The sequence below is a fragment of the Protopterus annectens genome, chromosome 10.part0 (assembly GCF_019279795.1).
Source record: "Protopterus annectens isolate FY-2018-M chromosome 10.part0, PAN1.0, whole genome shotgun sequence".
NCBI classification, from domain to species: domain Eukaryota; kingdom Metazoa; phylum Chordata; order Ceratodontiformes; family Protopteridae; genus Protopterus; species Protopterus annectens.
Genome location: NC_056744.1, coordinates 964,704,587 through 964,731,209, shown reverse-complemented (window position 1 = coordinate 964,731,209; position 26,623 = coordinate 964,704,587). Strand labels below are relative to the sequence as shown.

At 37.9% G+C, this 26,623-nt stretch overlaps 1 protein-coding gene across 1 annotated transcript in view; it reads right to left on the bottom strand.

Moving 5' to 3' along the window:
* Positions 1–26,623, bottom strand: part of LOC122813421 (neurogenic locus notch homolog protein 2-like) — a 1,182,542-nt gene that overhangs the window by 124,430 nt on the left and 1,031,489 nt on the right. Inside the window, exon 24 of the mRNA XM_044085736.1 lies at positions 22,959–23,071. Coding sequence (XP_043941671.1) covers positions 22,959–23,071 — 113 coding nt within the window. The remainder of the gene's footprint in view (positions 1–22,958; positions 23,072–26,623) is intronic.

Sequence of the window (26,623 nt, the reverse complement as noted above, 5' to 3'; positions counted from 1 at the left end):
AAAATGCTAACTTAGAAACTGAGAAATGTGGGATTACAAAACAATAATTATATTTGTGACACATGACAGAACATGAACATCTGGAAATACTGGACTTTTTTTGATTTTGTTAAACTTGTAGCTGACTCTAAAGCATATGCCCTATTTCATGTTTGGTAAAATACTTAGGAGAGGGGAAGAGGATGGAGAAAGTTAACTTTAAGTTCTTAATAGTAATATTTTTACAGTGTATAATTTTCTTTGCATGCTATAAAGTAATGTTTTCTCAGTTATTTGTAAGTGTAATGGTGTTACTAATGTATACATGTGCTCCTGTTTTTTCTCCCTTCTTTCCTCTTTTACCTTGTTCACTTTTAAGATGCATAGGCATTGCAATGTTAAAAAAAGAAGAAATGTCTTGTGAAAACAGATGAGAAAAGAAAAAAATATGTAATTTTTCTCATTCTTGTACAGGGGAATGATGGATTAAGGTCCTTAGCCTGATCTAGTAACAAGTTTTAAGAGGAAGCAAGTAAATGAAAAAGAACATTGAATATTATAAAGCTTTTTTTTTCTAGCAAATAAATGTATGCTTAGTAGCAGCTCTGTATCTGGTCCTCATGTCTCTATGAAGACAATCTGATAAAGAGAAATGGCTAGGAGATCATGTTTTCCTGAAAGCATTCAAGTATTTTCCTACCAAGAAGTGACAAGAATTATTTAGAGGGACTGACAAATGTTAAATTATTGCAGAATATGGGGACGCTCACAGAACAAGAGAAACAACTGCAGAATGCTAAACAGAAAATAAGGGATTACTTCGATAATATGCATGAGTTTACAAAGGCTGCTGTTAAACAACTATTTTTTATAATAACTCTAAAGCACAAACACTTTTAGCATGATGACTCAGGCAACAGAATGTAGAAAGGGCAGTCACCAAGCTTAGGGAACCTATAACAAGGAAGATAACAAGACATACTGCAGAGGTATTAGAAACATTTTGGAAATTCTATGAAAGTCCGTATAAAGCAGAGAAAAAAAAAGGAAATCAAGAAAAGGTGCAGATGGAAGTGTTTATGGAAGAATTAAATATGCCATGGTTAGAGGCAGATGACACTCAATTACTAACAAGAATAGAGGAGATGAGAAAATTGGTGATGTATAACCAATCCACAGGAAAGTCCCCAGGAAGAGATGATATTCTTGTGGAAGTCTGGAAGCTAAGAGGGAAAAACTGATAAATATCTGGAAGGTTTTGTTTAAAAGTGTTTTAACAGGAGGAGAAGTACCAACATCCTGGAAGAAAGCAGTGATAGCTGTAATACCTGGAGAGGGTAAAGATCCATCATATCCAGCTTCTGATGGAGATTAGCTATAGGTCCACTTCAGTACTAAACCATAATTATAAAGTCAATGGATAAAGAAATTCCCCAAGAACACAAATTACCTCCACAGATCAAAGTAGAAAGCAAAAAGTCTTAAGAAAATATCTCCAGGAGGCAGGCTATAGTATATCCAACTCACTTCAATTTCAGTTCTCAGTTCCAACTTCAAAAATACATCAGCAAAGGCAAAGGCAAGGATAACTCCACTTCAGTAAAACCAGCACTGCTTTATTCAGACAACACAAGCGCTTTCACTACTGCTTCTTCAGGTGTTTGAAAATAGTAACACTCCCACCTGCTTAAGTACTCTGCTAAATCACATGACCAATTCATCTTAAAGGTAAACCACCTTTAAAATTCATTAAACACAGTAAATTCATCTAAAAACTGCATATAATTCATCAACAATATATTCATAAAAATAGATACACTTAATGTATGCACATAAAACATTTACATAAAAAAAAATATATATATATATATATATATATATAAATAAAAATGCATAAAAATAAAAATAAACTGATGTATGCATAAAAATATATAAATATATAAAAATGTAAACATGTATATCAAAAAATATTTTTGATGCAGAAATATACATATTTGATGTGTTCCTCTACCTGCGTAACCTCCTTTTCTTTAAAGTTGGTTTTATTGGAATATTCTCATTCAAACCATGCCCACAGGTAGCCCTCAGCATAATGATCCACCTTGCTTCCAATTCTTCCGTTCTCTCTCTAGCATCACTATACCTATCACTCTCCAAAACTTTAGAAATGACCATGAAACGAAAACTATGACTTATGCCTTCATCCAATATATGTTTGGACAAGGCATTAATCCTTGACCCTTTGCTAATATGGTACATGTGCTCCCTTATCCTCTCTTTCAGCATCCTATCAGTCTTACCCACATAAAAACTGTGGCATAGGGAGCACATAGCAAGGTATATTACATGTTTAGTGTGACATGTGGCATTAACCCTAACATCATACTCTCTCTTGGTGTCTGGATGTATGAAAGTGACACCTTCCTTAACATACCTGCATTGATTGCAGCTACCACATGGTACAGTCCCATATATATTCTCTTTGGTCAAATCATGTTTAGATACACAAAGTCTCCTCTTCAAATTTTTCTTGTTCTTAAAAGTGAATTGAGGTACTTCACCCACTATATCTTTTACAAGTGGATCCGTCATAAGTATATTCCAATGGTCATTGAATATATTAGTGTACTTCCTAACATCCCTAGTATAAGGAATACACATACCCAACTTTGTACTATTCTTATTTATTCTCCTTTTCTCTTGTTCTCTATGAGAAAAGTACGGTCTGGCCCTGCTATCTCTTAACTGCTTGACTTCTTGCTTACATCCTTCTATCATCTTTTCTTCATAGCCTCTTCGTCTCAATTCATCACTAGTAATGTGGATTTGCTGCTCAAAATCACTCTCTTTAACATTTAATCTGGAGGCTCTAAAAAATTGATTTTGTGTCACATTAGTAAAAACATACCTAGGATGCATACTATCCCTATTGAGTAAACTACTAACATAACATTCCTTCCTATGTAGCTTAGTGGAAATAACACCTCTTTCATCCTTCTCTATAAAAACATCTTAAAAACTAAGACTTGATCTGGAGTAGTCTAATGTAAAATTCAAAAATGTGGTGGTATTATTTATGTATTCAACAAAAGCTTTTAATTCAAGTTCAGTACCTCCCCACAAAATAAAAAGATCATCTACAAACCTTCTGTACAAGATGATCAAATCTTTGTAAGGACTGTCAAACACATAATCTAATTCCCAAGCTAACATTACTCCATTCGCATAGCTATTAGAACAGAACTGCCCATAGCTACACCATTTTTCTGGTGGTACACTTCGCCTTCAAACATAAAAACATTATTTCTTAATACAATATTCATAAGGTCTTGTATCAAAGCTATTTCTTCTCCACCATATAAACTGCTAGAACATAATAATTTGCTCAATAATTCAACACCTACAGAATTAGGAATGACAGTAAATAAAGAAACTACATCTAGTGTGACCAGAAATGCTTCATCCAACCTCATTCCATTACCTGTGCAATCATACAAATCACAAACTCCCTGCACTCCATCCGAGAATCGAACAGGAGAACCTCTTGCTGTGAGGCAACATTGCTACCGCTGCACCACTTAGGAGTATGGATTAAAAATGATTTCAGTGTGGCAGCTAAGGATATGCAGAAGAGACTAAACAAAAGATAATACAAAAACTGAGAAACTGAAGGCTCTGTTATATGGATATGGATAGTAAGATACAAGCAGTTGAAATGTTTTTAGTCCCTTTAGTCTTACACACAGGTCAGTAATATTATTATCAACAGATAAGTTGTGGATAGCAATTAATAAAGAGCTGAAGGCTTTTATCTAGGAGGCGAGGATGGCAAGAGTCAAGTGGGATACGCTGATTCTTCCAATACAGCAAGGCAGATAGGGATTACACAATCTGAAGGGGTATTTCAGAGGCACACAGTTACGGCTCCTATACACAGCATAAGCAGAAACCTATAACTCAAAGTGGAAAGGGATGATGAAGAAATGGGGGGAGCTCAAGAAACAAGATGAGACTGGGATTTTGGATGCAGACCTTTAAGAAGAATAACAATAGTCATATATAATATAATTATATAATATACAACATATAATTATCACCCATGCATATATACACATATATGCATTTTTGTACCAACAACAATGATGTAATAAGATATACATATTTATATACATTTAACATCCATATATCTTTATATTCCAAAGTGAAATTATTATTCTTACACACATATATTTTTATATTTATTTGGTATCAAATATTCAGCTTAGTGTTATAATACACCATCATTCACTATCATTTATTATTTAACCATAGATTTTCAATATGTATTGTATATTTAAAATAACTATTTTAATATAATGTCTATGTATATTTTTAAATAAGATGACTTTTTAGAATGGTTGAATAGCTAGATATAGACTGCATTTGTATAACAAAAACCTGACTATGCAGCAAAAAGGCAAAATAGAATGACTTTCTTCTTAAAGAGAACTTAATTGATGACAAGTAAGATTTAATTACTAATTAATTAAGAAAAAGAGCGGGAAGTTAATTAGTTATTCTTGCCATATAACCATTTGATTTTCTGTACTGAATTATAACCTGAAGAAGCATACTGGATTGTATGCAAAAGCGCTTGTGATACAATAAAGAGATTTTTTTATATTTTCTACTGCATCGTGGTGATCTATGTTTTGGTGTCTCCTGAGAATAACAATAATCATATACAATATTATATTCATAAAGTAGCAGAAAGTATTCTAAAAACTAAGCCAACATAGGAATGGAGAAAGGAGATTCTGCCGATAAAAATGACTGCAATTGGAGATATAGACAATAGGCAAGATGAGTCTGAAATTTATTGGAGAAAACTGGTAAAAGAACCAAAATATTGGAAGTGAATAATTAGACAGGAAAAGGTAATAGAATGGGAAGAGGCCAAGTATTTATTTGGACTGCAGGCTAGAGTCTGCCTCCCATATCAAAGATTGATATCAGAGTATGGGCAAAAAGAAGGAAATAGGGGGTCCTAAATGAAAGACCAGCACTGGGAGAGTTTTTAATAGAATCTAGAACAGAAGCTGCTGTTAAAAAAAGGAAGAATTAGTAGACCATATAATATATTGCATGACAGGTATAAGAATCAATCAGAGGAGGTTAGAAAAGATTGGGAAGAGAGACTGGATAAGCAATTCTCAAAGACACATTTGGGGGATATATGAATGTCTCTCAAATATGCAATAAAATCTAGAAGATTTAGGATTTTTGCATGGAAATGTTTACATAGGTATTTTTATATCCCAAGCAGACTCCAGAGAATTTTTCCTCTGGTAGACAGCACATGTTGGAGGTACAATTGGGAAGAAAATGGTAATTAGGAATATATTTTCTGGGAGTGTAAGGAGTTGTCAGACTTTAAAGATTCCCTGCAGACTACTCTATTAGAGACAATGGGTGAGCAAATTGGCGTACACATGGAAATGATTTTTCTGAGATATGATACATAATTGGAATTAAAAATAAAAGAAGTGCCACTGCAAATTAACTCCAATCACACGAAAAATGTAAAATCCACAATATAACACAAAGTGTGAAAGAGAAACATAGCAGATAGAACAAACGTTTATTAAATGGTAAGCGATTTTCACACCATTAGTAGGTGCTTAATCAGACCAAGAAAAATGGTAACAACCACTTAAATATACTAATTAAAACTGTCTAAAATCATTACAAACAATCCTAGCAATAAAGCAACAGTACTACTATAATATTAAATCACTATAAATCAGTATTTATGCAGAACTGAAGCATTATTTAAGACAACGAGCCTTTAAATAAGGTTTGATACAAGCTCTTTCATTTAAACCCAGAAAGCGATTTGCTTGCAACCTTATTATCCATTTAAGTTCATTTTGTTTTGTAAGGTTCCTGAGATCACCTAAGCATAAATTCTGATGTATACATTCTATAACATTAAAGCTGAAAACATGAGTATCACCATATTTTATTATGTGCTTGGCTAAAGCACTTCTATCTGCATCTGTATTTTTTACGGCTGCTAAATGTTCTCCAGCACATTCTCTTAGAGAACAGTTAATCATCCTAACATAAAATGAACTACATAGTTCACAGACAGCTAAATATATAACATTTCTAGTAGTACAAGTGGCTTTAGCTTTAAATACAAAGCTCTTCTTAGTTACTGGATGAATGAAAATATTTTCTTCAGTTAACACATGACAAATATTACAAGCTCCACAGGGACTAATACCACTATCATGTGATACACTTGATATATTGTTGTTACCATACCATAACAATTTTTTTGAATTCTTTTTATTTTTATAACAGAAATGTGGATAATTGCCTACCACTTCTTTTAATTGCTGATCAGACTTTAAAATAAACCAATTCTTTTTAATAATGTGACAGACTCTGTTTCTATCATTGGAATACTGCAAACCAAAGGAAACTGTCTGACCATATTGGCCTTTATGCAAGATAGAATAACTTAAGGCATTTGGATCAGAAAAATATGGACTTGCCCTAGTTCTACATAAAGTGACGGCTTATTTCATCATAGTTTTTACTTCTGTAATCTTGTAATTTCGATCTAGAAGTTCATTATGAAATGCTGACCTACACTGATGGCCCTGTCACCAGGCTGAGCAGGAAGACAGTCATGGTGAGTTGCCTCCCAAGGGCACAGATGTGTCAGATCACACATGCATTCAGGACACTGAATCATAAGTACCAGTATGACTCGATCATAGTCCATGTGGCTGTTAATTATCTGTAATGTAGCTCCCTGGACTATATGAAGACAGACATAATACAGCTTTCTGATTATATTCCCCAGGCAGGTTTGAGTCTAGCAGTGAGAAGTATTTTACTTTTTCAAAGGATGATACTGCAATATAAACAGAACACTTTAACAGTTGGCTCAGTTACTGGCATCATTGTAAAGGGGTCCAATATTTGCTAGCTTGGGAGGATATAACTGACAGACCACGCTACACCTGTCTCCACTAGGCTTTCAGATACTGGCCAAAACATTATCCAACCTTACAGTGTCTTTTTTAGGCATTGTCAGTCTGATACATCTTCCAACACAGTACATTCTACTCAAGATAAATTAAAGATGTTACTGCTCACTGCTAGGAGTCTCAACAAGAAGCTCCACTCCCTGGAAGGACTCTTCACCCAGCTGAGTGTTGACATCTCTGCAGTTACTGTGACATGGTCTAAAGCCAAGATAGGCACCCTGGCAGTACAAGGCTATAACGCCTTCTACACATTTAGACCAGCAGCTATACAAGAAGGGATAAGAGGTGGAGGTGTACTAATCTACGTAAAAAGTATGCACAACTCAAAACTGGTCAAACAATATGACATGCTTGAGCAACCTCGTGTCCAACTAACATTAGGTAAAGTCTAATACCATATCCTTGCTAGCTACAGGTCCCTGCCTATGACCTAGGATAACCAAACCACATACCAGAATAAACTGGAGTCACCCATAACTCAGTCCAATACCATATTCATGGGTGATTTCAACTATCCCACAATAAACAGGGATACACACACAACCACTAACATGCAGGCTCAAACATTTCTGGATTTCATCACTGCAGAAATCCCAGAACAGCTAGTCAGCACATGTAACTAGGGATGCAAATATCATGGATATGGTCTTCACAAATATGAGGGAACAATGCACCACCTCCCCTTGTGAAATGTCATCACCTGTCATATCAGATCAAAAAGCAGTAACACTTGAAATAAATATAAAGGATGAACTCCCAACAAACCCCAAAACCTTTAAGAATTTTTCCAAGGCTAATTACCTCCTATTAAGTGAAGGCATAGCTAAATTCCAAGCCCATCAAATTCAGAGAACATGGTGGCCTATGCAAGTGTTTATGGAAACCCTGTAAAAGCATGTAAACAAGGGCATAAAAGCAGCAGTTCCAAACTGAAATAAACTTAGGATAAACTCCAAAAACAAGCTCCCTTGGTGGAGCACCAGTATAACTAGATTGTACAACAAAAGAAAAAAAATCCTATCCAGAAATAGGAAGGTATATTTTCAAAAGACAAAAATCTCCCTCATCAGGTTCAGCAAGCAACTTAGGAGACAAATGAAGTCCACTAAAATCAACTTCAAGGTAAAAAGCCACCCAAGCTAAGGATAACCATAAGACATTTTTCAGTTATGTATGCAACCTTAAAGGGAACACCCAACAGAGTGCTGACCTAATAGTAAATGGAACTTTCTATGATAAACTGGGAGAATATAGCAAATTTACAGGCTGAGTTAGCTCTAATTTTATTCCCCCTATCACTCTCAGTTTCCTCCAGGAACTACCCTCTGTCATTTCTTCCCAACTATCACTAAAGAACAGGTCCTCAATGCATTATCCAGAGTTAAAAGCACTGCATCAGTGGATCATGATAATATCCCAGGATGCCTCCCAAATAGTTTGAAACATGACCTGTCAAGTTCACTAGAATCTCTATTCAACTACAGCCTCCAGTTAGGCTTCTTCCTTAGGGAATGGAGGACTACAACAGTCATCCGGCTACAGGAAGATGGACCATAAACAGTCCCAAGGGGACTATAGACCCATAAGTGTGACTAGTCTTATATGCAAAGCCATGAAGCAAATTATCATGGATCTGACAAACAAGGACAAAGAAAATCTTCAAAGACTGGATCCATCCCAATACAATTTTGTCAAGGGCAGGTCGTGTCAACTATACTTGGTGGACTTTTTCAAGAAGGTCACTAGTGCCATGGAGAAGAGCAAAATGGTGCATACTGCCTACCTTGATCAGGCAAAGCCATATGACACAATAACCTCACTCAGGTATTACAGACAAACTAACAAATTTATGTATAAACCCCATGTCATTCAATGGATAGCCAAATGGCTCACAGACAGGACTCCACCTACACCAAGAGGTCTGTTACTAGTGATGTCCCACATTACTCGATACTGGAACTTCTCCTGTTTGGAACATACTTCACTGAAGTTAAGGCAAACATAAAGAACATTTTGGCTAACCCACTTGCTGACAAATGCAAGCTGCATGCATTTATTGAATCCCCCAAATATGTAAATATCCTCCAGGAAGGAGTGACATATAACTTTCTAGAACCATGGCCTAAAACTCAATGTAAAAATGCATAATTTTAACCTCTGGGAAGAAGACTATCCCTGTAAATTACAGCACTGATAACTTTCCCCTAAGAGTAGACTCAGTGGTAAGGGACTTGGGAACTCAGGTTGACAGTAATCTGAACTTTGATCACCGTGTGTCCATGGTCGTGAGAAAATCCTTCTTTCTGGCGTAATTTACAAGTAAGGGCACTACATCCAGATCAAAGGAGGTCAATGTTCCTTTACACTCGGCCCTCATTAGACCAATAATTCAGTACATTGCACCCTTCAATACATACCTGTCCAGACATTTGCAATAACTGGAGCAGGCACAGAAGTTCCTCACTAAAAGAATTCAGGGGTATAAATAATATGTCATGTGCAGACCGCATCAAAGCTCTGTCCCTGTACTCAGTCTCCTACAGACTACTGAGGAGCAATCTATGCCTAACATACAAGGCATTCTCCAATCCAGTACTGATGGATCTGACACACATTCTCAAAACAAACAGCACTAGAATTACCCTATCTAAGGATCTAAACCTCATCTGTGATGTAAATAAAACATGTCAGAGGGATAGGTACATGTCTCAGAGATTACCCCTTATCTGGAACAGACTCCCCATTCATGTGAAACAGAGCTCTTCCCTAAGCCTATTCAAACGCAGTTTGGACCAACGGATGGGAAACTGCAAATTCACCCCAGCTCTTTTCCAGTAACCCTTACGGACAGGGGCAGTTTGTAGATGCCCTAGGTCACAGGCATATAACAAAGCTGTTCTAGCCCATGGGCATTGAAAATTGGGATATTTGAGGTATGAATGGCAGGGCTAAAAAAGGCTCTAGGGCCATTAGTAGCAATGTATGATCTTATGCAGATTTTATTTATTTTATTTATTTATTTTATTTTACATTTGTTGACCGGGCTAGTCCAACTGGATATATGTCCGTTTTCAGTAGAGGCCCGGGGAGAAAAGCTCCATCAGTTGTACACTTTTACAAAAAGGCATAAATGGTTACATAAGAAAGATAGGAAATAAAAAACAATAATATAATCAGATAAAAAATACATTGGCATAAAAGTTCACATGACATCATAGCAGGTTAACCAGATAATATAAAAAATAAAGTTTTTTTTTTTTTTTTTTTTTTTAACAAGGGTAATGGAAGAGAGAAGAGTTGGCATTAGTCAGGATTAGTGCAGGAGCAAAGCCAGTGTTTATTGAGATAAATCTTTAGTTGAAATTTGAAAAGTTGGAAAGAGGTTAAAGAAGTGATATCAGAGGGTAGTTTATTCCATGTTTTTCCAACAGAGTTGGAGAATAAACTGACGCCTGCATTATTGTTAGGTTTGGTAATATTAATCAGAAGTTTATTTGAGGAACGAAGTTGTTGCAGGTTGTTGTATGGAGAAATAAGGCTAGTAAGTGTTGGTGTGTTGGTTGGCTGATATAGAATCTTATAAGCAATTAAGATCTGTTGAAGTACAAGTTGGTTAGGAAGTTCAATCCAGCCTAGTTCTTTTAGGTTCAAGCAGTGATGAGTTCTAAAAGGAGATCCAATAGCGAATCGAGCTATGTTATGATAGGATGTTTCTAGTTTCTTCATGTTGTTTTTGGAAAGATTAGTGTAAATGGGGGAAGCATAGAGAAGAGTGGAGATTAGGTGAGATCTAGCAATGGTGGACCTTGCTGTGGGTGTTAGGAAAGGTTTGATTCTGTAAAGGGATCCTATTTTTTTATTAACTAATTTTATGGTGTTGTTGATGTGAGAGTCAAAGTTGAGGTTATTATCAATAGTTATCCCTAATAGTTTTGTGGTCAAGTCAGGAGAGATGAGTGTTCCGTCAGTGGATGTAAGAGTAAAGTAAGGTGGAGTAGATTTACGAGTAGGTGAAAAAAGTAATAGTTTTGTTTTCTTGGGGTTGAGGAGTAGACAGCGGTAAGAGAACCATTGTTCTACAGCACTGAAAGCTTTCTGAGTAAGTGACTGGAGTTCTGTATGAGAGTTGGCAGAGCAGATTATAGTTGAGTCATCCGCATATTGTATACAGGTAGAATATGGGATAGCAGATTGAAGGTCATTAATAAAGATAGAAAATAGCAAAGGGCCTAGGATAGAGCCTTGAGGTACACCTAAGGAGATAGGTAGAAGATTAGAAAGTGAATTTTTCCAAAGTACTGCCTGCTCACGATTTTCTAGGTAAGATGCAAACCAGGACAAGGCAAGATGATCAAGAGCCAGTGATTGTAGGATATGTAGTAAAAGTTTATGATTCACCATATCAAAAGCTTTGGATAGGTCGATGAAGACAGAGGAAGATAGATAGTTATTGTTACGGTTAGTGTTAATGGAGTTAGTGAAGGAGAGTAAAGCAGTAGTGGTACTGTGTGAGGGTCTGAAACCATGCTGACAGTTAGAAAGTAAGTTGTTGTTGAGAAGGTGATTTAATACTTGTTTGTGAATACATTTTTCCATGATTTTTGCGATTGGTGAGAGGAGAGCTATTGACGAAAGTTAGAGAAATCATTAGAGTTTCCTCCTTTATGTAGTGGGATGATATGAGATATTTTCCAGATAGAGGGGAAGATTCCTTCCTTTATAGATCTATTGATCAGGATGGAAATAGGGTAGGCTAAGGCTTTGGCACCTATCTGTAAGAATTCTGCAGGCAGTTTGTCTGCAGAGGGAGTGGTGGGTTTTAACTTTAGGAGCAATGATGTGATAAAGGAGGTAGAGACTGGTTGTAATTGGAGTGTAGGAGGTGGATTTAATGTGGATGGAGGAAGATTTGAGGTATCAGGAGATAGATGACTAGCTAGTGTTTGGATAGTGTTTGTGAAGAATGAGTTGAAGTCATTTGCTGTTTGTTTAGGGTTTTCTGGGTTAGAGTCCTGGGGATTAGGTGTAATGGAGTGACCTGGAGACAGAAGATTGTTAATACTGGCCCAGAATTTTTTAGGTTCCTTATTAGTAATGTTCTGCAGCTGAAGGTAATAGTTTTTTTTGTCGGTCAGGATAGCTCTTTTAGTGCTGTTTCTAAGCTCTCTAAATTTTTGACGATCAGTTTGATTTTTAGTGGTGCGCCATTTTGACCATGATTTATTTCTAATAATGATTTTATGCCTAGTATTATTAGTTAGCCAGGGTGCTACTTTTGATTTGGTTCTGATGGTACGAGTTGGGGCATGTTGGTCTAGAATTGATAAGAATGTAGAGTTAAAGTAATCTACTGCTTCATTAAGGGGAAGATATTTCAATGAGGACCAATTACAATATTTTAGATCAGCTAGAAAATGTTCTGAGTTAAAAGTCTTTTTTGTTCTTAGTGTTCTAAGTGTGGCAGGTAAGGTTAGGTTGATTTTGTGTCTAATGACATAAGTTAAAGAATGGTCACTTAGATCATCTGGAAGGGTACCGGACTGGTAAGTTTACCTCACTGCACAAATGGGGTCTTCTCTAGAAATGTATACAGCACTCCAGATAGTCTTTCTGACCATCTCATAAGTGATTTAACAGATTCTTGCTTTTCAGTTCTCATAACTTTCTCTGTACATCACATCAGTCCCAGACCTTAATGTCATGCCACACTGCTTACATATTTTAGTTAACATTTAATGTTAACATCCCAAGGCACCTCCTGTTGTTGTTTTTGTTCTGTGTACAGTAGCCAGGTTTGTGTGTCTACAACATGAAGTCACAAAGACAGTCTATTCATGGGTATGTAGAATCACCGTTCAAACTAGGCTGTTAGATTCCTTTATCATCTGTAACTAGACAGTAGTCAAGACACCAAAGGGCAGCTGGCATGGAGGGAGAAATGAATGGCTCATGGACAGCAGACAGCTCAGTTTTTTTTTTTCAATTTGATTAAATAAGGCCTATTTCTGACTATATGATTGGTGTTTACAGCTCAAACTAGATTTAAGGCCAAGGGCGCCCGCAGGCAGGTGCAAGGGGGTGCACTTGCACCCCCCTGGAATCGGCTGACTAGATAATTCCAAAAAAAGTTTTTTTTTTTTTTTTTTACGTGCGTTCTTCTTTAAGAAGAAAGAAGTCAGTGCTAACAGTCCAGTCGCGGGCGTACTGACATCATCACTCTCATTTAGAAGTTTGTGAGTGGGAACTCACACGGACGGGTTTGCGAGCGGGACCTGAAACGAACGGAAGATGGGACCTGAAACGGAATAGCAAGCGGGAGTAAACGGACGGAAGATGGGACACTTTCAGGTGTGTGTGTGTGTGTGTGTGTGTGTGTGTGTGTGTGTGTGTGTGTGTGTGTGTAATGCCCCAGGTGTACATGGTGGTGGGTAGAGAATAAGGCTTGAACCCTGTACCTTGAGCCCAAGTGGCAAGAGCCTGAATTCCCTACCCACCACCATTTGTAAAAATGTTGCAGGATTTTCCCTCATACTTTTTCTGTTCCTCATAAAATCTGTGGTTTCTGCATTTGTGTCCTTGTTGCCTGACAGCTACATGTTCTCTGGTTTTATTCTTGGCTGTCTGGAGTGTTTCTCCCTAGGCCTCTGCTAAAAATTAGCTTTTTTTTTTCAAGGTCAGACTTTCCTGGTTACCAAATGTTAAAAAAAATGGACACACTTCAATATCAGACTTCATATTCTTCAGAAAGTGCATGGTAACAAAAGCTTTTATTCTAGCAATTTTCTAAGTGTACAAGATGGATATTTGAAATGTATCCCTGTGTTTGGGACTGTATTCCCCCCATTATTGGCTTCGTCCAGGTTTTGTGCTAGGGTTGAGAGTTATGGTAAGAACTGAATTCACTGAATATGTTTGGGGGCTGTATTCACCCAGTATTGGCTTTGTTTAGGTAGTGTTTAGGACTGTATTCCCCCCATAATTGGCTTCATCCAGGTTTTGTGCTAGGGTTGAGAGTTATGGTAAGAACTGAATTCACTGAATATGTTTGGGGGTTGTATTCACCCAGTATTGGCTTTGTTCAGGTATTTATTGGCTTCATCCAGGTTTTTTGCTAATGTTGAGAGCTATGGTAAGAACTGATTTCACTGAATATGTTTGGGGGCTATATTCTCCCATTACTGGCTTTGTCCGGGTGTTATTTGTTAAGAGGTTGAGAGCTATGGTGAGAACTGAATTCACTGAATGTTTGGTGGTTGTAGTCACCCAATATTGGCTTTGTTCAGGTATTTTGTGCTAAGAGGTTGACAGCTGTGCTATGGTGAGAACTGAATTCACTAAATGGTAGCTATTTAAGTTTCAGTCTTCCTCTTTCACAAAACAGTTGATTTGGCGTAGTGGTATGTTGCTCTGACTGTTTTGCACGGGGTCCCCTGGGTTCAAGACGTGGCAGTGAAATGTAAGGTGGTAACACAGCATTTTATTCTAGCAACTTTCAAACATTACACAAGCAATGTTTAAAATGTGTCCCTGGATTTTGGTATTTTGTCCCCACCCCCAATAAATTTTGGCTTTTTCCACATTTCTTGTGCTGAAAAGTTCAGAGATACAGCTGAGTGTCGAGTAGATTTTACAAGGAGCTGAGAGCTGCAGGGGAGCAAAAGTTTAGTGCTGCTTATGTTTAGTCTGCTTGCATTGTTAATAGCACAACATATAGTGTACTTGCTTTAGATGCTGAAGGCTGTGGGTTCTACTCCCACAGTAGGTAAATGCATTGCTGATGCTGTATTGTGTTGTAAAGGGGGTGGATGCTGCAGTCTTTTTGGCAAAGATACCTAGTAACTATGAACCTGTTAACAGTTTGCTATCCATTCCCTATTGCGGTATTACTAGCTTTCCATTTTTTTATTGCATGCAACAAAAGCAATTTATTCTTCAAGGGTAACAGGCACTTTATTTGTAGATTAAACAATGACATATAAAGTGTTTGCTAGCAGCAACCTCTTTATTAGTTACAAATTTCTTCAATGTGGAGTTTACTACTTCAGAGATTGTGTATATTTTTTACTGATACTAGTGGACTTGAGTAGACTTTTTATGATGGAAATGTTCTGAATTGGGCAGTTTTGTCATTGGTGGATGCTTTTTGTTTCATTGTTTACTGGAAAAATGTTCAAAACAATAAATTTAAAATGCCCTCTAACAACTGTACTGTATTGTACAAGGAATATAATGTAATACAGTCAGGAAGGTGTATCAAAGAGCATGTGTATGTTATGTTCGAGGGGCCTATGATTTTGAAGACAGCCCAGAGTTAATATTTGCCATTGGCAAAATGTATTTTCTCTGAAAGTGGGTTTCAGTGCTGTTTCAATGCATGTGAGTTTCAAGGGCAGAGAAGTTTTAATGTTAGTCTATTTTCATTGTGAGACTGCATTGCTTTAACAGATATGTATTTGGGTTTGTGCTGTAAAATGCAAAATAAAACTTTCAAATGAAATCCTAAATCATTGCAGAAGTAAAGCAGTATGCACATTAGTGTTTATGATAAATGGGGCAAAATAACCAAGGAATGGGACATTGGAATGGCTGCAGGGGGGAGGCTCCATTTGACCATGATTTTGTGAGGGGGTAGCAAACTCAGACAGCCCGGTTGAACTATACCTCTCAGTTGTCCATATCTTTGCAGAATGAATAGATATTTGCTGCTTATTTTTGGTTTGTTCCTCAAATTTGTGGTTTTCTAGCAAATCATTTAGGAATGAAGCCATTAAATGACAGACATTGAGTTTCAGATGTCATAACCTTCAGAAAAATGCATGCGAATGCAAGACTGTCTTTAAGTTTATACAAGAGCAATTTTTAGTAGTGTTTGTATGTTCCCCAATATATTTGGCCTTGTTCAGACTTCCTGCATTAAGAGGTTGAGAGGTACGTGCAAATCACTTTGTAGATTAGGAATATCCAAACATCTCAATTGTCCCCAATTCTGGCTCAAAATGTTGCTCTCCCCTAATAATTCCTCCTCCAAAATGGCAATTTTGGAAGAAAATGTGGAGGGTTTACAATTATATATAACTGTAATGATCAGTTATAGATTACCTTTATTTCAGAAATGCATGTGGATGCTCTTATTTTGTTAGCTGCTTCAAGTTAACTGTTAATATTAAAAAGGTGTCCCTTTTTTGACAGGTATTTTTGTATCACATTTTGGTCCGTTTTTCATAAAATTGTGGTTTTCTGGCAAATTAGTGGCAAGTCATTAAAGATTGAAGTTAGAAAATAATGGCAGACATTTGAGTTTCAGATTTTATACCCTTCAGAAAATTCGTACTAATGCAAGATCTACCTGTTCTATTTAAGTTAATAAGAGCAATATTTAAAAATTGGCCTTATTTTTGGGCCTGTGTCCCACTTCTAGTTCTATGTATGGCTTTGTCCAGATTTCTTGCTCTGGAGTTGAAAGGTATGAGTGTCAGATCCATCACTGTCAGCCAGAGACATTTCAAATTGTGACATACTTATTGCACTCCACTCCCCATTGTAGTGGCTCTGGATGTGTCCATGGAAGGCAAGGAGCAGTTATGCAGTGTAAGTGTGCAGAGTATCCCCCCATCCAAAGTAGATCACAAATACGACCATGGATGGCTTTTCATCTGTCCTTGATTTTGCAAAATGTTCTGGTTTTCTATCAGATTTTTGTACTGTTGATTTATGCTTCTTATTCAGGAGCTGCATGCTGTCACAGTGCCCTGTTGCTCTGTTTAAGTAGCCATGGTCTAATGAACATCAGGTAAGCTTGTCGGAGATTGTAAGATGCAAGTAAACTTTAGTAAGCTTGTCGGACATTGTAAGATGCAAGTAAGCTTTAGCAAGCATATTGTTAAAGAATTACCAGCATTGAAAGCCTTTTCGTTGTTGCCATGCAGAGAATATTTACATGACTAGATAATGTATAAGCCTTGGGTATTGAAATGCATATGACAGTATTTTATTTATTTATTTTATTTGCAGTTGGTTTGCCAGGATAGTCCATTGGGCCAAATGAACCCGTTTTCAATGGAGTCCTGGGGAGAAAAGATCCAAAACTAAGTAGGTTACAGTAGGTTATTAATAGATATACAAATTATACAATTACACAGAAGTTAATCATACAAGAAATAACAATTTGCAAATAATACAACAAAAACTAGAGTGAGTACAATCTAGTGATGAAATTAATAGGTAATACACACTAAAGGGAAATTTAGCACAAAAGCACTGAGAAATGACAACATATTTGGAAGCATTTCATGACAATACTGAGGAATAATAACATATTAGGAAGCAATGCACAAAAGTACTGAGAAGTAATAACGTATTAGGGAAGCAATACTTTGGAAGTGTGGCCTAATATATTCTTTCCGATTATTGTAGAAATAATATAATATGTATGAGTTAGGGTGGGTAATTAGGAAAGTTGCAGGAGGAAACAGAGGAAGAAGGAAGATGGAGTTTGCAAGTGTTAGTTATGTGGGGTGGGAGCAAGAGCATTCCCACTGGGATACTAGATGTGAGTGAAGAGATCTTTTAAATATAAAATGGTTGGGGGTGGTGCGAATGGAAGGTGGTAGGGAGTTCCAAAGGCGTGCAAGGCCATAAGACAGAAGATTTTTGCCTGGTGGACGAGTTGGTTTATATACTTCTAATAGATTTTGATTGTTGGACCTTAATACTCTAGCAGGAAGGTGCATTTTAAAGGCTGATGAAAGGGAGGGACAAAGGAAGGGGTTGAAAATGAGCTTATGTGCAAGATTTAGTTGAGTATATGTGAGATAACTGGGTAGCTCTAGCCATTTTAGTTTTTGGAGAGAGGAACAGTGGTAGGTGGAGGACTTGTGGTTGGTAGCGAACTTGGCAATTTTGTTGTAGCAAGAGGAAAGTTGTGTTTTTAGAGAGGTCTGTAGATTAGCTAGGAGTGGAACTCCATAGAGAAGGGAGGGGATAAGAAATGAGGTAGAGAGGGTGATTTTGGTAGCAGGTGTAAGGTAATGATTTTGTCGGTAAAGCATACCTAGTTTTTGATGGGTTTTCTTGATATTTAACTGTAGGTGGGAGTTGAATTTGAGCTGGTTATCAATTTGGACCCCAAGTAACTTGGTCTCGGACATCAGTTCCAGGGGTAGATTATTTTGACTAGAGATGTGGAATATGTTTATATTGAAAGAAGTTGCCTTAGAGGGGGTGAATAACATTAATTTGGTTTTAGAGGCATTGAGTGCTAGGTGATTCCTTTTCATCCATTGCTCAGTTGTTGTAAAAGCATCTTGAGTCAGTTTTAGGAGTGAGGGGATAGAGGTGGCAGCGCAGATAATAGCAGAATCATCGGCATATTGGATGATGTCTGAGAATGGGACAGAGTTGCGGAAATCATTTATAAATATATTAAAGAGAAGGGGACCCAGTATAGAGCCCTGGGGTACCCCAGTAGGAGTATTTAGAAATGAGGAGGTGGCCTTTTTCCATTTGACTGCTTGAGATCTGTTAGATAATTAGCTGGAGAACCAGTTCAAGGAGGAGGGAGATAGGTTAAGTATAGAAAGTTTAATTAGTAGCAGGCTGTGAGAGAGTGTCAAAGGCCTTAGAGAGGTCGAGTAGTAGGGTAGAAACAATTTGGCCAGAGTCGCGAGCTTTATTTACAGTTTCAAGGAAGGAGAGGAGGGCGGTCATAGTGCTATGATGTGGTCTGAATCCATGTTGTGTGGGAGTTAGTAGGTGATTATCTAAGAGATGTGGAAGGAGTTGTAGTTGGATAAACTTTTCTAGGAGTTTAGAGATGGGGGACAGAATAGCGATGGGACGGAAATTAGTAACATTGTTGTTGTTGCCAACTTTATGTAGAGGTATGATAAAGGCCCTTTTCCAGACTTGGGGTACTATACATTCTTGGATAGAGTGGTTGATTAAAATGCTAATAGGGTAAGCGATTGCTTCAGCAGCTTTGCTAAGAAAGTAAGAAGGGATGTTATCAGGAGCATTGGTGCATGGCTTCAGTTTTGTAAGGAGTTTCTTTATAGTAGAAGTGGGTATAGGTTTAAATGAGAAAAAAGGAGCGTGAAGAGGGAGAATTAGGGGCAGATGAAGCTGATGAAGTAGTAGGAGTAGGAGAAGGAGTGGAGGGATGGGAGTTAGTAGATGGGAATGAGGAAGTAGTGGCAGAGTAGGGTAGAGAGATGGTTGGGGATGGTAAGGGAGTTTTGTAGTGGTGTTGGAGAAAGATGACGTTAATTTGGAAATGGATTCAATGAAAAGAGTTAAATTGGGTAGCCAAGTCTTGGTCAGGAGCGTTTGGGTCTGGGGTAGGGGTATCTGGTTTGCTGGGGTTAAGTAGAGTAGAGATACCTTTCCAAAATTTCTGAGGGTTTGATTTTATTATTGTTTTGAAGTGTGGAAAAGTAGTTTTTTCGGTCGAAGATTATGAGCTTTTTTACCTTATTTCGAAGTATTTTATATTCATTGTAATAAAAGGACAGGATTACAGTATTTTCAGAAGCTCATTACATTTTATTGGAGACCAGTGTCTTATAGCAGTGTCTGTGTGTTAGTACACTTGTAGTTGGGTGGCTTTAATGGTATACGGTAAATAAGCATTGCTACCTTACTTAAAAGCCAAGCCCTGCAACAACTAGCTCCACACAAGTCAAAACACAATAGCTCTGGTGGGTAAATGTACTCTGTAGTAATCAAAAAAGGCAAATGTTTAAAATAACTACAGCTTATGTGCAAACACAATAGGTAGTGGTGAAACAATGCTCTGCTAAAAATGCTTTAATGCTCCACATTGCTGAGCTGCAGATCAGTTATCACTGGCTACCAGGATTTCACCCACTTCAGCTCAAGCACGGTGCCGTTCAGTGCAACCTTCCCAGAACTAATTCAAGTCTGACCAGAATTATTTGGTGTGTGTATAAGAGGGAGGTAGCATACCCCTCAGCTGTCCAGATTTTTGCCCCATATTCCTCCTAAAAAGGACTGAGTTGCTAAATAATGAGACATTTCAGTTTTAGATGTCATGTCATTTAGAAAAATGCATACTAACACAAATCCTGTTACTCTTGCAATTCTCTAAGTTTATGAGAGCCATATTTATAATCTGTCCCTATTTATTTTAGGCTTTGTCCAGATTTCTTGCACTAAGGTTGAGGCCTTGAGGGGTGTGGTATGTTTGAGAGAGAGAAAGTGAAATGCCCAAGTTAGAGTTAGCAGGTGGAATTTTCAAGTGCATTTTCAAGGAACTGTGAGTTTTAGGGGAAGCTAAGTTCACTGCTGCTCATGCCAAGTCTATTTACAATGTGCAACTGTTTTGTTTAGCAAATGGTATCTCTTTTGTGGTATAAAGTTTTAAAGCTATGTTAGTAGCACCACAAGTAGAATACTTGCATCTTAATGTAAAGGCTTGAGGTGCTATTCCTACAGCATATACATTTGTATGCTGCAGTCCTCAGGATGTCCTCTTTTGGATGAGATGCCTAATAACTATGAACCTGTTTTTCAGCTTGTTATCCATTTTCTATTGCAATATTCCAGCTTACCATTTTTTTAATTTAACATAGACAATTTATTCTTTGACGGCAGCAGGCACTAAATTTGTAGATGAAACACTGAAATATACAGTTGTTTTCTAGCAACAACATCTTCATTAGTTTCAGATATCTTTAATGTGGAATTATTCAGATTACTTTTACTTCAGCAGAGACACTCAAACAAGTGTTGCTGTATAATACAAGGGATATAATTCAATTATATATTATAATTAATACAATCAGGTAAATCAAATAACTTTTGCATGGCCCTAACGGTGTGCAAGGAGCCTATTGCTTGAAAACAGTTCAAAGGTAAATGACCTGCCACTGGCCAGATGCATTTTCTTTGAATGTGGGTTTCAATGCTGTTTCGTTGAATGTGAGTTTCAAAAGTAGAGAAGCTTTAATGCCAAGTCTGTTTTCATTGTAAGACTATTGCTTTGTTTAGGTTTAGTAAATGTCTCAGTGTTTGGGCTACAATGTTTGAAATAAAAGTTGTAAATGCCTATTGCTTGAAAACAGTTCAAAGGTAAATAACCTGCCACTGGCCAGATGCATTTTCTTTGAATGTGGGTTTCAATGCTGTTTCATTGAATGAGTTTCAAAAGTAGAGAAGCTTTAATGCCAAGTCTGTTTTCATTGTAAGACTATTGCTTTGTTTAGGTTTAGTAAATGTCTCAGTGTTTGGGCTATAATGTTTGAAATAAAAGTTGTAAATTAAATCCAACTGCCTGTAATCATTGTAGAACTAAAGCATAAAACAGTATGCACACAGATTTGAACAGTGTCTACAGTAAATGGGGAGAAATAGCCAAGTAATGGGACACTGGAATGGCTGTGTGGGCGGGGCTTGGGGTGGGTGGACTTGGGCGGGGCTGTGTTGGCAGGGGGCGGGGTGAGCTATGTGGGTGGGGCTCTGGGTTTGCACCCCCCTGCAAAAAATCCTGCAGGCTCCCTTGTTTAAGGCATATCAAGATGGCATGTGAAGTGACATACAAGCATATGGAACACACCTTCATAACCACCTCAGTTTAACATGTATTAAGTGTAGCAGTGGCATGTGGATGGAATCATGCAACAGCAACATCACACAGACTGATAACCTTAAAAACCCACTACCCAGCTTATCGATGCAAAGGTAAACCATATGGATAAAAGGCTGATCATCTGAGGCACAGCAATCAGGAGGGATGGAAGTGGTGAGATGGCTGGGTACAGAGGCAAAACTAAATGAAACACTTTTCAGAGTAGTATAATGGGGCTTGTTGTATCTGCAAGATCTTCAACCAATGAAACCAGATACACACATGAGCATGCTTGGTGCTGGGTTCATGTGGGAGGTATAGTGGTGCAGTGAATAGCATTGTCTCATTGGAGTAACAGGTTTTTCTGCTCAGTTTTTTGTTGGATTACTTTCTGTCTGGAGTCTGCATATTCTCCTTGTGTTTGCACGGGTTTTCTAGAGCCACAAGACACAAATGCATATTTTCAGGGAGTGAACTAATACTCTAATCTGCTTATATGACTTGTTTACTGCTCTGCATCACATTCAAAATTAAGCTGAGGGAATCAAACCTGGGCCTGTATAACAAACTAATTCACAGCTCACTACTGTCTCCTGTATGAATGATCAATGCATGACTGTAAATAAAACTGTTCCCCAATCACAACTCACTGACGACACCTTTCCCTTATAGCCCACCTGCAAACACTATACTGAACAGTATCTGAAAGGGGCAACCCCCCCCCCCAAATGTGTAAAAACTAACTCCATAGTCACACAAGAGTGGGGAAGGAGAAACTCTCCATTAAAACACACAGTACTCTTGCACAAGAATGACCTACTGTGCCTAAAACACTAAAAGTTAACATACAAAAAAAGGTGATTACAGCCATTTGTGTTTGGGCAGTTAGAACCTAATTAATTAGGTATCAATCACCAGTACAGCAAGCCTCACTATTTTAATGACTTCACAAAAATATCAGCAGGACTACGTAATAAGCATGAAAGTGTGCTTAACTAATGTATGAAACTGCAAAGGAAAGACAGAAGGTCAAAATTAAGTTATTTTGTAATGGGAAATGTATTCTGATGGTTGAATGCAACAGAACGACAAAAAATATATGCTACTATAAATGCAGACTGATACTGTGTGCATAACTGCATGTGTTAAATAACTAGTTCTGCCTATACAATAAACATCCAACTTGTTAACTTAAGCATGTCAACAATTATCAAAAGGTCAATACACACACATACTATATATAAACACACATTATCTATATATGTATATAAATATATTCATATGTGTGTGTGTGCGCATACGGATATCCTCCTTGTATAAAATTACAAGGGAATATAAAATTTTGCACTTACTGCAGAGCACTGACAGGTGTATCCAAAGTGTGTATTAAGGGTCACGGCACATGTTCCTCCATTCTGACATGGTCTCGACTGACAAGGGTCAAAATTACTTTCACAGTGGCGACCTATAATGAGGGACACAAGCACACAAAAAAGCTTACAATGAGGAACAAAAGCACACAAAAAAGCTTTTTAAGCAGACAGGTCAAAAACTTCTAAATTTTTCAATTAGGAAAAAATTATTTGGCTTTCCTTTTCTGCATGATTTTTGTAAAGCTGTTTAACTGCACCATTTTGTGACAGCAACTTGTCCAGTCATACGAGTTGTACATTTCGTCAAAAATAACGTCTCCTAAGGTGATGATTGCTTTAACAGTGAACCTGGCCACAAAAGTATGCTCCCTTTAGCTGTACATGAAGAGGTTACTAACAAATATTTTGGAATTGTCAGTGTTGCTATACATGCTATAACATGCTCCTAGGTTTCTATACCATGCTATGTAGGATAAAATGTTCCATTTTAATATTGGATCATAGGAAATTACTAGGTTATTGGCCTTGAGGCCCATACAAGCCTAGCTAAGAATTCAGCCCATGTTCCGACAGGTCAGCACCCGATGCCCCTGTCCAGCAGGAACACAGGTGGAATCCCAGGGGTGCATTTTCTGTTCCCCTTCCAGTTATCCAATTTGCTCTTAAAAAGGTTAATGAGGTACTCTGCCTGACATGGACAGGAGTTATTGCACAGAAGGGGAGTCTCTGGGACACAAATCTGTCCAGCCAACAAGTCACAGACTAGACTAAGGTCGTGTGTGTGGGTTACTCAAGTGGCGTTAGACTTGCGGATATGCAGCAGTCCCATCAAAACGGGGTCTGAGATTCCTTTGTATGCCAGACAGAGGTCACCTCTGAGAAGTCTGTATGAGACTGAATAGAAGAACAAGGCTTTTAGCCTACCTGTGTAGGGCAGATGTTTGAGGCCCTGGATTCTCCTGGTGAGGGACCTCTGTGGTCCAGCTGCTACATGTGCTTTGAGAGGTACATGCTGAAAGGGGCACTGTACTCAATAATGGGTCTTATAAGGGAAGAATACAGGAATGTTATGACCTCCTTGTCCCTGGATGAGATACCCTTACTAATGAGGTGGTCCATGTAGAAAGCTTTCTGTACAGCGGAGGCAATATGGTGGTCAAAAGTCAGTTTGCTATCAATCTGAGTGCCCAAGTCCCTCACAACTGACTGCATGCTTAGGACCTTGTTATTAATGTGATAATTGTGGGGATGTCACTCTCCCCAAGGGGGGTGATGATGCATTTTTTGGCACTCAGTTTGAGGCCATGTTTCTGGCACCAGTCATTTGTTTTTGTGAGACCCTCTTTGAGGATGTCCACATCACTAGGGGAATTTATGACAACACCCAGGTTGCAGTCTCATGCAAACTTGGTCAGCCACAGCCCAGTGGTTTTGGCCTGCACCTCAGAAAAGTATATCCCAAACAACAGAGGCCCCAAGACCGATCCCTGGGGTACACCACTTGTTACGGGTCTACTGTTTGAGGTGGCTTCCCCTATTTTGACTAGGTGGGTTGTATCAGTGAACCAGTTTGCTATCCATCTGGTAACATATGGCTTGATGCCTAGTTGAGAGAGTTTTTCTATTATACCCGAGTGGGGAATACTATTGAAGGCTTTGGCCAGGTCAAGGTAGGTGGTGTGCGCCATCTTCCCCTCTTCCATGGCTTTGGTGACTATCTCAAAGAAGTCAACCAAATTCAACAGGCATGACCTCTCCTTGATGAAACCAAACTGTGTAAGATCGAGTGTTTGCAGGTTGCCAATATCCTTGTTAATGAGGTCCATGTTAATCTGTTCCATGGCCTTGCAGATCAGTCTATAGTTAGGCTGGTGGGTGTATAACTTCCTGGATTGGTGGACGCTCCATCTTTGTGCAAAGAGATGACAGTGGCTATCCTCCACTTGGATGGGATGAAGCTAGTACTCAGGCTTTGGTTGAATAGGGTGCCTAATGGTGCTGCAAGTTCCTGCCTGAGTTCATGTAGGACAGAGCCTTGGATGTTATCAGGTCAATGGAGGCTGTATATGTTTGCCTTTGAGAGGGCAGTGATGACTTGCTCCCTAGAGATAAGGGGAGGGGGGCAGGTGCTGGGGATGTCCTGATTTACTGATGGAGGACAGAGGGGTGAAGTTTTCATTGAACCTGTCTCCCAGCAGGTTGGCTATATCTACAGTGTTTATGTATGTAGTGTCTTTGACCACCAGATCTGAGCAGATCTGAGTGCTTTCTTTAGATTGCGGACATATGTGAAGAAGGCCTTATGATTGTCTTTAGTAGATGTGGTCAATTTTGACTCTAAGTTTGCTTTGGAGAATTTTATTTTGCTTGTTCAGGCTAAGAACAGATTGCTTCCAATTAGGCACCTCTTCCTTCTTGGTCCTGGACAGCATTTTTTCCTTTTATTACAGTTTATTTACTGCAGATGTCCACCAAACAGGTTTACTCTTCCTTGAGGAGGATGATATACATATAATGGACCAGAAATACTGAAATAATTTCTTAAACTCATAAATCCTTTTACGAAGCTGAACCTTTTTAGTTTAAATTTCTAGACTTACAAGAACATTTAAAAAAGGCATTGTATTATTTAGATTTTACCCATCAATTATCTTGCATTTGCTATAATAAAAATATCCCATGAAAAGACACTGTTGGAGACTTTGTCATCCTTCAAATAAAACTATGCTAGCTAAACAAAGAAAAAATTTGTTACATGAAGTTATTTTTTTATGTGAGAAGCGAAGAAAAGACTGCAAAATAAACTGCAAATTTGGCATCTGTGTTGCATATTAATCTACAGAAAGGCAGCACAGTGGTGCAGCAGTTAGTACTGCTGCTTCGCAGTACTCAGTTCTCTGGTTCAAGTCTCATTTGACTAGTGTTCTGTGAGGAAACTGCATATGTCTTCCCCATGTCTATGTCAGTTTTCTTCAGGTGCTCTGGTTTCCTCCCATGTCCCAAAAAAAAATTGCTAACACATTTGTGCACAAAGTAACATGCATTATTTGTTCCCTAATCCTCAGTCCTATGTACACAGCTATTTCAAATTCCACAACTTTGCGTTGTTTTTTCTAGTCATTTGTTACAATAACATGTAGCAGGCACATGAACTACTACAGAAGCAAAAGGCAATGCTGTACAGGGGACATGTGACGTGCAAGTCTTCTATTCAGTAATAATTTAACAGGAAGAGGACTCCACCTATGACACAGGGTTGCAAGACGAAATGGCAACACATCTTGTATTTTTTTAAGAGACCACCTTTTTAATATGAACTGCTGATTGTTTCTAATGTAGGAAAGAGCAATCTACCCTAGTCTCTCCTAATGTAATAATTAGATTTTTTTGCATAACTGATAAATTTTCAAAAATATATTAATTTTGAAACTTCTGGGGAAGGTGCTGTAATGTGAAGACACATTTTCTGTTTGCTTCCATTTAAAACTGAGAAGTATGGCATTACTTTTGCCATAGTGAGCACAAAAGAGTTGAAGTATATTTCATGTCTTGATAGATGTGTCCATTGATTGCAATGGAATTCAAGATGATGAGTGATGAATGTCCACCAGTAAACTGTGAACTTAAGTCAACAAATGACCATG